This window comes from Molothrus ater, chromosome 29 (assembly GCF_012460135.2).
Source record: "Molothrus ater isolate BHLD 08-10-18 breed brown headed cowbird chromosome 29, BPBGC_Mater_1.1, whole genome shotgun sequence".
Classification (NCBI taxonomy): domain Eukaryota; kingdom Metazoa; phylum Chordata; class Aves; order Passeriformes; family Icteridae; genus Molothrus; species Molothrus ater.
Genome location: NC_050506.2, coordinates 2413067 through 2426194, shown reverse-complemented (window position 1 = coordinate 2426194; position 13128 = coordinate 2413067). Strand labels below are relative to the sequence as shown.

At 56.5% G+C, this 13128-nt stretch overlaps 1 protein-coding gene across 7 annotated transcripts in view; it reads left to right on the top strand.

Moving 5' to 3' along the window:
* The first annotated feature begins 3841 nt into the window (after positions 1 to 3841).
* Positions 3842 to 13128, top strand: part of BCAN (brevican) — a 33808-nt gene continuing 24521 nt past the window's right edge. For 2 of the 7 annotated variants that reach the window (XM_036398022.2, XM_036398020.2), the window contains exons 1-2: positions 3843 to 4029; positions 12996 to 13088. In XM_036398022.2, the coding sequence (XP_036253915.1) occupies positions 13004 to 13088 (85 nt within the window). In that variant the 5' untranslated portion in view covers positions 3843 to 4029; positions 12996 to 13003. The other 5 variants (XM_054517642.1, XM_036398016.2, XM_054517645.1 and 2 more) reach the window with 5 other exon arrangements.

The window sequence follows — 13128 nt, the reverse complement described above, 5'->3', positions numbered from 1 at the left end:
ATGCATTATAAACTTTCCTTTTGGTTACAAGGCATTATAAACTTTCCTTTGCTGAGCATCTTCACACAGTAGAACCAATCTCTACCTTAACATTTATCTCTATCCTATCATAACTGTTATAATTACCATATTCATGTCACTGTTCTCCAATCACTAACAGTCAGTACATTACAGTTTAAGCCAGAAGTTGTTTTTCAGTTTTCTTGCAGTAGAAGATTCTGAGACTTTTTTTCTACTTGCAGCATTTGCTGCCTTGTTTGCCTGTGCTATCTTTGTGCTTGGTAAAAACATCTTCTTGTTTGGGGTGGGTTTATCCTTTGCTCTAAGCCATAAAAACCCTTCTAACTAACATAAAATACCCTTGGCCTCCTTGCTTATCCAGTCAGACTGGCTCTGCAATTCTTTTCTTCTGTATCAAAACTTGCTTCCATCTCTATTCCTTCATCAGACTCTACATTTAAAATCTTTCAGCCAAACACACAGATCTGTGAGACTTTCCTGTCAAACTTTCACCCTTCCCAACATTCTTCCTTCTCCCCCGCCCCTTCCAGCTGGGTGTCCCAAGGACTGTGGCAGCACTCCCACAACTTTCCCAGGCACTGGCAGAGAAAAGGCTGTGAGAAGATCAGAGAAAAGAATGAGAAACAATTCCTGCCTTCACCTGCTGCACCTGCTGCTGTGAACATGGACAGGATGTTATTTGGGTGTTATGGAGTTTACCAAAGCGTGGTTTCTTAATTAGCCAGTTGGGTTGGAGACCAATTAGGTCCACCTGTGTCACCATCGTATTTTCTGAAAAATCCCCTTGCCCAGGGTTTCTCTCCTGGCAAGCTGGGAGGCCTCAGAGAAAAAGGAAACCAACATTATCTCATTTGCTTCTCCTGTGCTTTGCTGCTTTGGAATGTGGCTGGAGATTGTTTATCCAACAGATGAATTGTTTTAACTTAATGACCAGTCATGGTTAGGAGTTTTTTAATTAGGATCTTGTTAAGCCTTCTGTAAGATCCTTTCTCTATTCTTTAGAATAGCAGTAATATAATATAATATAATATAATATAATATAATATAATATAATATAATATAATATAATATAATATAATATAATATAATATAATATAATATAATATAATATAATATAATATAATATAATATAATATAATATAATATAATATAATATAATATAATATAATATAATATAATATATAATATCACCCTTCTAAGAACATGGAGTCACATTCTCAATTCCTCTTTCATCCTGGGGACCCTGAAAATGCCACATACCTGTATTGTAACTGTTTATAAAAGGAATGGATTTCTTAATAACAATATATTATAAATATTTTTATTAATAATATATAATAAAGATTTATAATAGTACACAATAAATATTATTAATAATATATAATAAAGAGTATTAATAATATGTAATGAATATTAACAATAATATATAATACAAGTTAATAATAATACATAATAAAGATTAATAATAATATATAATAAAGACACTGTGAGTGTGTGAGTGTGTGAGTGTGAGTGTGAGTGTGATTCCCATCCCCGTGCTGTGAGTGTGAGTGTGATTCCCATCCCCATGCTGTGAGTGTCAGTGTGAGTGTGAGTGTGAGTGTGATGCCCATCCCCATGCTGTGAGTGTCAGTGTGAGTGTGATGCCCATCACCATGCTGTGTGTGAGTGTGAGTGTGAGTGTGAGTGTGATTCCCATCCCCATGCTGTGAGTGTCAGTGTGAGTGTGATGCCTATCCCCGTGCTGTGAGTGTGTGATTCCCATCCCCATGCTGTGAGTGTCAGTGTGAGTGTGATTCCCATCCCCATGCTGTGAGTGTGAGTGTGAGTGTGAGTGTGATTCCCATCCCCATGCTGTGAGTGTGAGTGTGATGCCCATCCCCGTGCTGTGAGTATGAGTGTGAGTGTGATGCCTATCCCCGTGCTGTGAGTGTGAGTGTGAGTGTGATGCCTATCCCCGTGCTGTGAGTGTGTGATTCCCATCCCCATGCTGTGTGAGTGTGAGTGTGAGTGTGAGTGTGATGCCCATCCCCATGCTGTGAGTGTCAGTGTGAGTGTGAGTGTGAGTGTGAGTGTGATTCCCATCCCCATGCTGTGAGTGTGAGTGTGATGCCCATCCCCGTGCTGTGAGTGTCAGTGTGAGTGTGAGTGTGAGTGTGATGCCCATCCCCATGCTGTGAGTGTCAGTGTGAGTGTGATTCCCATCCCCATGCTGTGAGTGTGAGTGTGAGTGTGATGCCCATCCCCGAGCTGTGAGTGTGAGTGTGATTCCCATCCCCGTGCTGTATGAGTGTGAGTGTGAGTGTGATTCCCATTCCCGTGCTGTGAGTGTGAGTGTGAGTGTGATTCCCATCCCCATGCTGTGAGTGTGAGTGTGGGTGTGATTCCCATCCCCGTGCTGTGTGAGTGTGAGTGTGAGTGTGGGTGTGATTCCCATTCCCGTGCTGTGAGTGTGTGAGTGTGTGAGTGTCCAGCCCTGTGGCTGTGAGTGTGAGTGTGAGTGTGATGCCCATCCCCATGCTGTGAGTGTCAGTGTGAGTGTGATTCCCATCCCCATGCTGTGAGTGTGAGTGTGATGCCCATCCCCATGCTGTGAGTGTGAGTGTGATGCCCATCCCCGTGCTGTGAGTGTGAGTGTGAGTGTGAGTGTGAGTGTGATTCCCATCCCCATGCTGTGAGTGTCAGTGTGAGTGTGATTCCCATTCCCGGACTGTGAGTGTGTGAGTGTGAGTGTGAGTGTGATGCCCATCCCCGTGCTGTGAGTGTGAGTGTGATGCCCATCCCCATGCTGTGAGTGAGTGTGAGTGTGAGTGTGATTCCCATCCCCATGCTGTGAGTGTGAGTGTGATGCCCATCCCCGTGCTATGAGTATGAGTGTGAGTGTGAGTGTGAGTGTGATTCCCACCCCCCCCCGGCCATTCCCTCCCCGGAGCTGCGGCGCTGCCGGGGCCGCCTCTGCCGCCCGCAATTATTTCCCAGGGTGACAAATGATTAATTCAGCTCAGGAATGGAGCTGAGCCTTTTCTGCAAACTCACCCGAGCAATTCCCTGGCAGCTCCGCGCCGCCCCCCCGGCCAGGGAATGCTCCGTGCCAGGGAAAGTTTCAGCGAGATCTGCTTCAAAAAACCCCCGGTGCCAGCTGCTGGGTGCTGCCCCTCTGCCAACGGGCTGTGCCAGCTGCCCACCGGACCCCACCGGTGCCCAGAATTCCTGCAGGATTTTGAGGATTTGAGGCATTGCAGCCTAAAGATGCATCAATGATCCCGGCCCTGCCGCAGATGCGGGTAAACTGAGGCACGGAGCGGGCTCGGCTGTGAGCGCTGTTGCTGCCAGCCCGGCTCTGGCCGCTCCCACCACCCCAGCGGGGCTGGCAAAGTCGCCGGGCTCCCGCACCCACCTCGGCCCCGCAGCAAAAGGGGTTTTACATGACAAAGGCTCTGCTGGCTACCGGGACCCCCGCCCGCGGCCCCCTCCCCGTCCAGCCGGAGCTGCCAAATCCCAGGAATCACCGCCCCAAGGGCATTCCCGAGCCATGGAGGGGTCTGGGGGGGGACATCCCCATCCTCTGCTCCCCCACTTGTGCTGCATCGGGTTAACACCGGGCTGAGCATCGTCCTCATCATCCTCATCCTCCTCTCGTGCGGGCTTTGCCAGCTGCCAGGAGGGAGGGACGGGGAGGGACGAGCAGCCTGCCAACACGGTAGTATCTTTTTTTTTTTTTTCTTTTTTTTTTTCCCTCCTTCTTAATTAGGGGAAGGAATAAATATAAAAGGAGGAGGGAAAGGGGAAGGGAAAAAAAGCAAAAAAAAAAAAGAAAAAAAGCGGAGTGGAGGACACGGACACACGCACCACACACACAGAGAAGGCTCTTTTCTCGGTGCCTGCACTTATGCCTGGTGCAGCTCCGTGCCAGCCCTGCTGCCGAACTGCCCGCGCTGCCCCGGAGGAGCCGCAGCTCAGCCGCACGCCGGGCCCCGGGGCCGGGGCAGCGGCCCCAGACAGAGCCAGGTGAGCTGGGGGTACCGGGGAACCCCGGGGCTGCGGCCCCAGACCGAGCCAGGTGAGCTGGGGGTACCGGGGAACCCCGGGGCAGCGGCCCCAGACCGAGCCAGGTGAGCTGGGGGTACCGGGGAACCCCGGGGCTGCGGCTCCGCACCGAGCCAGGTGAGCTGGGGGTACCGGGGAACCCCGGGGCTGCGGCCCCAGACAGAGCCAGGTGAGCTGGGGGTACCGGGGAACCCCGGGGCTGCGGCCCCAGACTGAGCCAGGTGAGCTGGGGGTACCGGGGGTGCCCCGGGATCTGCGGTACCCCGGGATCTGTGGTGCCCCCAGAATCTGCGATGCTCTGGGGATCTGCGGTGCCCCCGGGATCTGTGGTGCCCCCCGGATCCGCGGTGCCCCCGGGACCTGCGGTGCCCCAGGATCTGTGGTGCCCCCGGGATCTGCGGTGCCCCCGGGATCTGTGGTGCCCCCCGGATCTGCGGTGCCCCCAGAATCTGCGGTGCTCTGGGGATCTGCGGTGCCCCGGGATCTGTGGTGCCCCCCGGATCTGCGGTGCCCCCAGAATCTGCGATGCTCTGGGGATCTGCGGTGCCCCGGGATCTGCGGTGCCCCGGGACCTGCGGTGCCCCCGGGATCTGCGCTTTCCATCCCGGTCTCGCCTTTCAGCTCCGCACGGGCAGAAAGCGAAAGGAGAGCCGAGCTGGCTCAGCTCAGAGGTTTCCCCGGGTTTTTCCCCTCGCCCCGTCCTGCCCTGCAGCGGGGGGAGCTCGGGGAGCTTTGTCCTTGTCCCCGACCCTCCCGAGCTCGGCTCCCAGCGTTTCTGAAGGGGGCGGCTCGGAGCGGCTCCGCAGCGCCGGGGGCACAGCGGGGGCTGGGGGGGTTCTGCCAACTTGGGAGGAGAAAGGAGTTTGGTGCTGCCCGGCTGCTGCAGCCTGGAGGAGCCTAGAACCCAGCCTAGAGCCCAGACTAGAGCCCAGACTAGAGCCCAGACTAGAGCCCAGCCTAGAACCCAGCCTAGAGCCCAGCCCAGAGCCCGGAGCCCAGCTCAGATCCCAGCCTGGAGCCAGCCTAGAGCCCAGCTTAAAGCCCAGCTCAGAGCCCAGACGAGAGCCCAGCCTAGAGCCTAGCTCAGAGCCCAGCTCAGAGCCCGGAGCCCAGCTCAGATCCCAGCCCGGAGCCAGCTTAGAGCCCAGCTTAGAGCTCAGCTCAGAGCCCAGCCTGGAACCCAGCCTGGAACCACCTCAGAGCCCAGCCTGGAGCCCAGAGCCCAGCCTGGAACCCAGCCCAGAGCCCAGCCTAGAGCCCAGCCCAGCCCAGCAGCAGGGCTCCGAGGTGCTGGGCACAAAGGGCATTTTCCGGGCTGTTTCCTCAGGAACCCCGTTTTGGGAGGGGGGCCAGGGGTCCAGGATGGGGCTGGTATGTTCCGTTTGTCCTGCAGAGTCCCTGGTCCTTGTCCCAAGGAGGCTGCAGCAGTGCAAAGGGAAACTGAGGCACGGAGCCGGGCAGGGCTCGGGCTCCCCCCACTCCTTCCCGTTGGTGTCGCTGCGCTGGGCTCGGGGCAAAGCTGCCAGGTCCGGGGGGTGGCTGGGGCGAGCCCAAGTTTTGGGATTTTGGGATTTTGCGATTTTGGGATTTTGCGATTTTGGGATTTTAGGATGGTTCTCCCTGTCCTCCCCCAGCTCTCTCTGCTGGTGTCCCAGCGCGGGAGGCAGGAAGGGGCAGGGGGGTGAAATATTTCAGGATTTTCACGGCTTTTTCCAACCCATCAGCCCCGCTGTGAACCCCAGACCCGCCGGGGGTGTCCTGGGGAGAGGGGAATTTTCCCGCAGCCCTTTTTTCCCCTCCCGCAGCCGGAACATTTCATCCCCAGGGCGAAGGGGCTGCCCTTGAGCATCCCTGCCAGGGACCTCTGCTCCTGTCACTTCTCCTGGCTCAGAACCTGTTGCTCTTCCTCTTGGCCGCCCGGGGGGGTGGGAGAATCCTCCCTGTGCCCATCCTGGAGCCTTTTGCAGGGCAGGGAGAGGCTGAGCGGGACATTTCAGAGCTGCCTTTCAGGGAATGGCTTCAGACTGGGCAAACTGGGAGACGGGGTGAGGTTGTGGTGGGAGGGGGGAGGTTGGGAGGGGGGCTGGCTCCCGGCTGAGCTGAAATCAGGGACCCGCACGCTCCATCCCGCACTACTGCCCCACCTCGTGCCTCAGTTTCCCCAGCAGAGGCCGGGAAGGCGGGGGTGGGTGTGCAAACCTTTCACGTGTGCGTGTGACACACGCGCTCCCCCAGGGCTCCGCCTGCCCGTGGGTCCCTGGCGGCTCCTGCGGGCTCTGCTCGCCCCGTGCGGGGCTCAATCCCCCCAGGGACCCTCCCCGCGCTCTCCCCTGCACAAGGAGCCCCTTTCTTCGGGGGGCTCGGGCTCCTGGCAGCTGCAGGGACCCCCCCTCCTCCTCCCCACCTCCTTCCGGCCTTTCAGCTCTGCCAGCTCCGCTGCCAGGAGCCCTCCGGGCACTCCCGGGGCTGGCACCGCCTGGCACGGCCCCGCTCCCCCCCGGGGACCCCTCCGGTGGCCGCACCCGCGGGGGTGGGCACGGATCCTGGGGGTTTGGAGCTCCGGGGGGACGGACACGGAGCAGCCAGGAGCGAGCGGGACAGCGGCTCCGTGCCGATCCCGTGCGGCAGCGGCGTGTCCGGAGCCCTTTGCCGGTGGGGATGGGGATGGGGCTGGAGCGGGGCCAGGCTGTGCCGGAGGCTGCTGACTCATTCTGCAGCTGAGCATCCCTGGAAAGGCACCGCTCTGCTCCCTCCTCCTCCTCCGGATCGCTGCGGGCTGGCAGGGCACCTTGGGAGCGGCGTGAGCAACATCACGTGGAGGGACGGGAGAAAAACCCCTCTGGAGATGAAAAGGGACACCGCAAACCCTTCTAAGGGACATCACAAATCCCTCTAAGGGACATCCACAAACCCTTCTAAGGGACATCACAAACCCCTCTCAGGAGATGAAAAGGGACATCACAAACCCTTCTAAGGGACATCACAAATCCCTCTAAGGGACATCCACAAACCCCTCCAAGGGACATCCACAAACCCCTCTAAGGGACCTCCACAAACCCCTCTAAGGGACCTCCACAAACCCCTCTAAGGGACATCCACAACCCCCTCTCCAAAAATAAAAAGGGACATCCACAAACCCCTATAAGGGACCTCCACAAACCCCTCTAAGGGACATCCACAAACCCCTTTAAGGGACATCCACAAACCCCTTTAAGGGACATCCACAAACCCTTCTCCAGAAATAAAAAGGGACATCCACAAACCCCTCTTTGGGGATAAAAAGGGACATCCACAAATTCCTCTCAGGAGATGAAAAGGGACATCACAAACCCTTCTAGGGGACATCACAAATCCCTCTAAGGGACATCCACAAACCCCTCTCTGGAGATAAAAGGGGATGTCCACAAACTCCTCTAAGGGACCTCCACAAACCCCTTCAAGGGACCTCCACAAATCTCTCTCAGGAGATAAAAAGGGGACATCCACAAACCCCTTTAAGGGACATCACAAACCCCTCCAAGGGACCTCCACAACCTCCTCTCCAGTAAAAAGGGACATCCATAACCCCCTCTCCAATGACAAAGGGGACATCCATAACCCCCTCTCCAGTAAAAAGGGACATCCATAACCCCCTCTCCAATGACAAAGGGGACATCCATAACCCCCTCTCCAATGACAAAGGGGACATCCTCTGGCACAGCTCCTGTGCTGAGGCCTGGCCCAGGTGCTGCAGCCCCAGGTGCTGCAGGTGCCACGTTCAAGGAGCCAGCTCTGAAAGCAGGGCCGAGCTCAGGGGAGAAAGGAGGAGCAGTGCTGTCCCAAAATAGATTTCAGCTCCATTTTCCACCTGGTTTCCCTCAGAAATGGAGGTTAGCTGGCCCTGCCACGTGCCTGCCTGTGTGTCTGTCTGATCCCGGCAGCTCCTGAGCTCTCTGGGACAACTGAGCCTCACGAGTTGCTGACATTATAATTATTCAACATTTTTTGGCTGCGCTTCCCTAGTCCTGCTCTCAGCTTTTCCCTCAGAATTTGTGGGTTGAAGGATTTTCCATTTGTGGCAAACAGGAAAAATACCCAACCCAAAAATCCAACCCCAAACCCCAAAGTCTGAGAGTCTCTGCTCATCGGGGCAGGGTGAAATTGGCTTTAACCCTTTCCACACCCCATTCCCAGTGCCAGCACCCACTCAGGGATGTGCACAGGAGGAGAGCAGACACTCCAGCTTGCCCAATTCCTGTGGAATTTTATCTCTTGGATTTCCTCCCCGGGATTTCAGGGCTGCTGTCCGCGCCACCACGGCGCCTTGGGGACGGGAAGAAAAGGTGCCAGTGACAAAAGCCTGCCTTGCCTGGCTGCCCAGGGGGTGGCACCAGCCCCCGTGCTGGAGCCTGGCCACGGCTGCCACGCAGGAGGGTTTTGTCCCTCACACAGAACCATGGGGCTGCATTCAAAATATCTGTCTGGAGCACAGAAAGCTCCTGCCTCGGCCCTGGCACCACTGGGCAGCCCAGCTTTGGCTGCCCCTGCTGGGAAGGGGACGTCTGTGGTCTGCACTGGATGGTTGATGCCCATGGGATGTGGTGCCAGGGGCTTTTTGTTGCTGTTGGGAGCTGTGCATGCACAGTGCCTTGTGCTGTGGGCTGTGCACCCGTGGGGTGTGGTGCCAGGGGCTGGGCACCCATAGTGTGTGGTGCCAGGGGCTGTGGACCCATGGTGTATGGTGCCAGGGATGTACACCCGTGGGGTGTGGTGCCAGGGGCTGGGTACCCATAGTGTGTGGTGCCAGGGGCTGGGCACCCATAGTGTGTGGTGCCAGGGGCTGGGTACCCATAGTGTGTGATGCCAGGGATGTACACCCATGGTGTGTGGTGCCAGGGGTGTACATCCATGGTGTGTGGTGCCAGGGGCTGGGTACCCATAGTGTGTGGTGCCAGGGAATGTATATTTGTGGTTCTAGGTGCTGTGTGTCCATGGTGTGTGGTGCCAGGGATGTATATCTGTGGTTCCAGGGGATGCCCATCCATGGTGTGTGGTGCCAGGGGTGCACATCCATGGTGTGTGGTGCCAGGGTTGTACAGCCATGGTGTGAGTGCCAGGGTTGTATATCCAGGGTTCCAGGGGCTGTGGACCCATAGTATGTGGTGCCAGGGAATGTATATCTATGGTTCCAGGGGATGCCCATCCATGGTGTGTGGTGCCAGGGCTGTATATCCACGGTGCCAGGGTTGTACAGCCATGGTGTGAGTGCCAGGGTTGTATGGCCATAGTGTGAGCTGCCAGGGCTGTACATCCATGGCTCCAAGGGCTGCACATCTACCTGTGGTGCCAGGGATGAACATTCATGGTGCCAGGGGCCGTGCCTCCATGGCATGTGCTGCCAGAGGCTCTGCACCCACAGTGTGCGGTGCCAGGGCTGTGTGACCGTGGCTCCAGGGGCTGTACATCCATGGTGTGTGGTGCCAGGGTTGTATATTTGTGCTTCCAGGGATTTTATATCCATGGTGTGAGGTGCCAAGGCTGTGTGACCGTGGCTCCAGGGGCTGTGTACCCGTGGTGTGTGGTGCCAGGGCTGTACATCCATGGTGCCAGGGGCTGCACATCTACCTGTGGTGCCAGGGTTGTATATCTGTGGTTCCAGGGGCTGTGTGTCCATGGTTTGTGCTGACAGGGTCTGTGCATCCATGCTGTGTGGTGCCAGGGCTGTGTGACCACGACTCCAGGGGCTGTGTACCCGTGGTGTGTGGTGCCAGGGCTGTACATCCATGGTTCCAGGGATTGTACATCCATGGTGTGTGGTGCCAGGGCTGTACATCCATGGCTCCATGGTGTTGTGCTGCCGGGGTTCCAGGGGCTGTACATCCATGGTGTATGGTGCCAGGGTTGTATATTTGTGCTTCCAGGGATTTTACATCCATGGTGAGGTGCCAGGGCTGTGTGACCATGGCTCCAGGGGCTGTGTGCCCATGGTGTGAGCTGCCAGGGTTGTACATTCATGGTTCCAGGGGTTGTACATCCATGTTATGTGTGGTGCCAGGGATGTATATCTATGATTCCAGAGGCTGTACATCCATGGTGTGTGGTGCCAGGGAATGTATATTTGTGGCTCCAGGGGCTGTGTACCATGGTGTGCACTGCCAGGGCTGTACATCCATGGTGTGTGGTGCCAGGGTTGTATATTTGTGCTTCCAGGGATTTTATATCCATGGTGTGCAGTGCCAGGGCTGTGTGACCCTGGCTCCAGGGGCTGTGTGTCCATGGTGTGCAGTGCCAGGGCTGTACATCCATGGCTCCAGGGGCTGCCCATCCATGGTGTGTGATGCCAGGGCTGTGTGACCATGGCTCCAGGGGCCGTGTACCCACGGTGTGCAGCGCCAGGGCTGTGTGTCCATGGTGTGCAGTGCCAGGGATGTACATCCATGGCTCCAGGGGCTGTGTCCATGGTGTGCAGTGCCAGGGATGTACATCCATGGCTCCAGGGGCTGTGTGTCCATGGTGTGCAGCGCCAGGGCTGTGTGACCATGGCCCCAGGGGCTGTGTGTCCATGGTGTGCAGTGCCAGGGATGTACATCCATGGCTCCAGGGGCTGTGTGACCATGGCTCCAGGGGCTGTGTGTCCATGGTGTGCAGTGCCAGGGCTGTGTGACCATGGCTCCAGGGGCTGTGTGTCCATGGTGTGCAGTGCCAGGGATGTACATCCATGGCTCCAGGGGCTGTGTGTCCATGGTGTGCAGTGCCAGGGCTGTGTGACCATGGCTCCAGGGGCTGTGTGTCCATGGTGTGCAGCGCCAGGGCTGTGTGACCATGGCCCCAGGGGCTGTGTGTCCATGGTGTGCAGTGCCAGGGCTGTATGACCATGGCTCCAGGGGCTGCCCATCCATGGTAATTGGTGCTGGGGTGTGTGTGCACAGTGCTCGGTGCCCAGGGCTGGATTCACAGCCTCTCTCCAGAGCACTGGTGCCCTGGGCACACTCTGGGAACACAGCTTGAGGAGGGACACACGTGACAAGGCAGCATCATGTCAGGCTGTCCCTGCAGCCAGCAGCTGGCCATGGCCTGAGCTGCTCCTGAGGCTGCTGAAATCAATGCAGTGCAAAGAGCTCATAAATTACAAACCTGCTCTGAGTCTCAGGCTGCTCTGTTCCCTGGCAATGGCACGATGCATCCATGGCATGGGAGGCTGAGGAGCCCCAAGGAGCCTCTGCAGAGGGGTCAGGGACATTTCCCCACATTCCCAGCATCAGCCTCCACTCTGGACAGCTGAAGAGCAGCAAGACTGCAAGGACACCCAGAGCCCCCCAGGATGTTCTTATCACCCCCTGTGCTGCTCCCTGGAGAGGGTGGGTGAAGGCAGGGACGGCCACTGGGCTCTCCTTTCAGCAAGGGCACCTGTGACAGAGTTCACAGGGGTCTGAGCATGAGGGAAGAGAGGAGGATCTGACTCCATGTTTCAGAAGGTTTGATTTATTATTTTATGATATATATTATATTTAAACTATACTAAAAGAATGGAAGAAAGGATTTCATCAGAAGGCTGGCTAAGAATAGAAAAAGAAAGAATGAATAACAAAGGTTTGTGGCTCAGACTCTCTGTCTGAGCCAGCTGGGCTGTGATTGGCCATTAATTAGAAACAACTAACATGGTCTAATCAAAGATCCACCTGTTGCATTCCACAGCAGCAGATAACCATTGGTTCCATGTTGTTCCTGAGGCCTCTCAACTTCTCAGGAGGAACAATCCTAAGGAAAGGATTTCCCATAAAAGATACCTGTGACAGACACCCAGAGCCCTCCATGATGTTCTTATCACCCCCTATGCTGCTCCCCAGAGCGGGGCTGGGTGATGGCAGGGCTGCCCACAGGGCTCTCCTCTCAGTGCTGGTGCCCAGCCCTTTGTGCCAGGCAGCCTGAGGGAGGCACGGGACATAAAGGCTGCTTTGGGCAGCCTCGCTTTTCCCAGCCCGTGCACGGGGAGCCTCCAGCGTGAGCTGAATGGCAAAGGAGCCGTCCTGCTCCTTCCCTCCCCCCTGCTCTGTGTGTGCGCTGCTCCCTCTGTGTGTGTGTGCTCCCAGCTCCCTCCTCGAGCCCCCCTGGCAGGGCAGGCGTGCATGAGCATGCACACACACACACGTGTTATCTTATACATTACAACAGGTCTATTATCATTATATGTTGTCTAATATCTCAAGAGTTCTTTTATTGTTGTGGTGCAAGGGCTCCATGCCCTCAGAGTTTCATATCTCCTCGACGTTTTCTGTAGGCAGCTCCTCTAAGCACTGACCGTTCTTGGTCCTCTGACTCCTCTTGCCACCAATCCACTCTTTTATGCCACTGGTTCTTATTGGCTACAGGTGTTGCCTGTTATCATCCAGCCTGCTCCTAATCTTTAGTGATAGGGTCCAGCTGCAGCTCACTGGGGGATAAGATTTCATTCTACATTACCTTCATTTACCCATCCTGTGTCCCCTACACACCTGCAGCGTGCCCCGCCTGCTCCCTGAGCTCCCCCAGTGCCTCCTTCCTCACCAAACCCTCCCTGAGCTTTCTCACGGTGGCACCACAGGCACATGGCCCTGGGGCTGGCATCGCCTCCCTGCCCGCTGCAGCCAGGCCTTGGGCTGGCACCACCTGTGCTCTGCAGGCCAGGCTGGACTCTGCTGTCCCCAGGGAAGGTCAGAGGGGCTGGATGGTACCCAGTGGCTCCCAGCCACCAGCCAATGCTCCTGGTTGCTCATGCTGTCTTCTTCCTCTTGTGAGCCAGGGCACCTTCCCTTCCCTTCCCCGTGTGCCCCAATGCCACATCCATCACCCCATTCCCCCTCAGGGTCCAGGGGATCTCCCCAGCCTCTTCCCCTCCTGCAGGGACGGGAGATTTTTGGTGCTTTTATGGATTCTGAGCACAGCTGGTGGTTTTCTCTTCCCCCTTGCAGGGCAGAGCATGGCCCCAGCCCTCCCCCTGCTGCTGCTCTGGCTGTTTGTCCCCACGGCGCGCCCGGAGGTGTTTGGCCCTGGAGATGTCACAGGTAACTCAGCACCCCATTGGTGCTCTAGTGGTGATCTCGG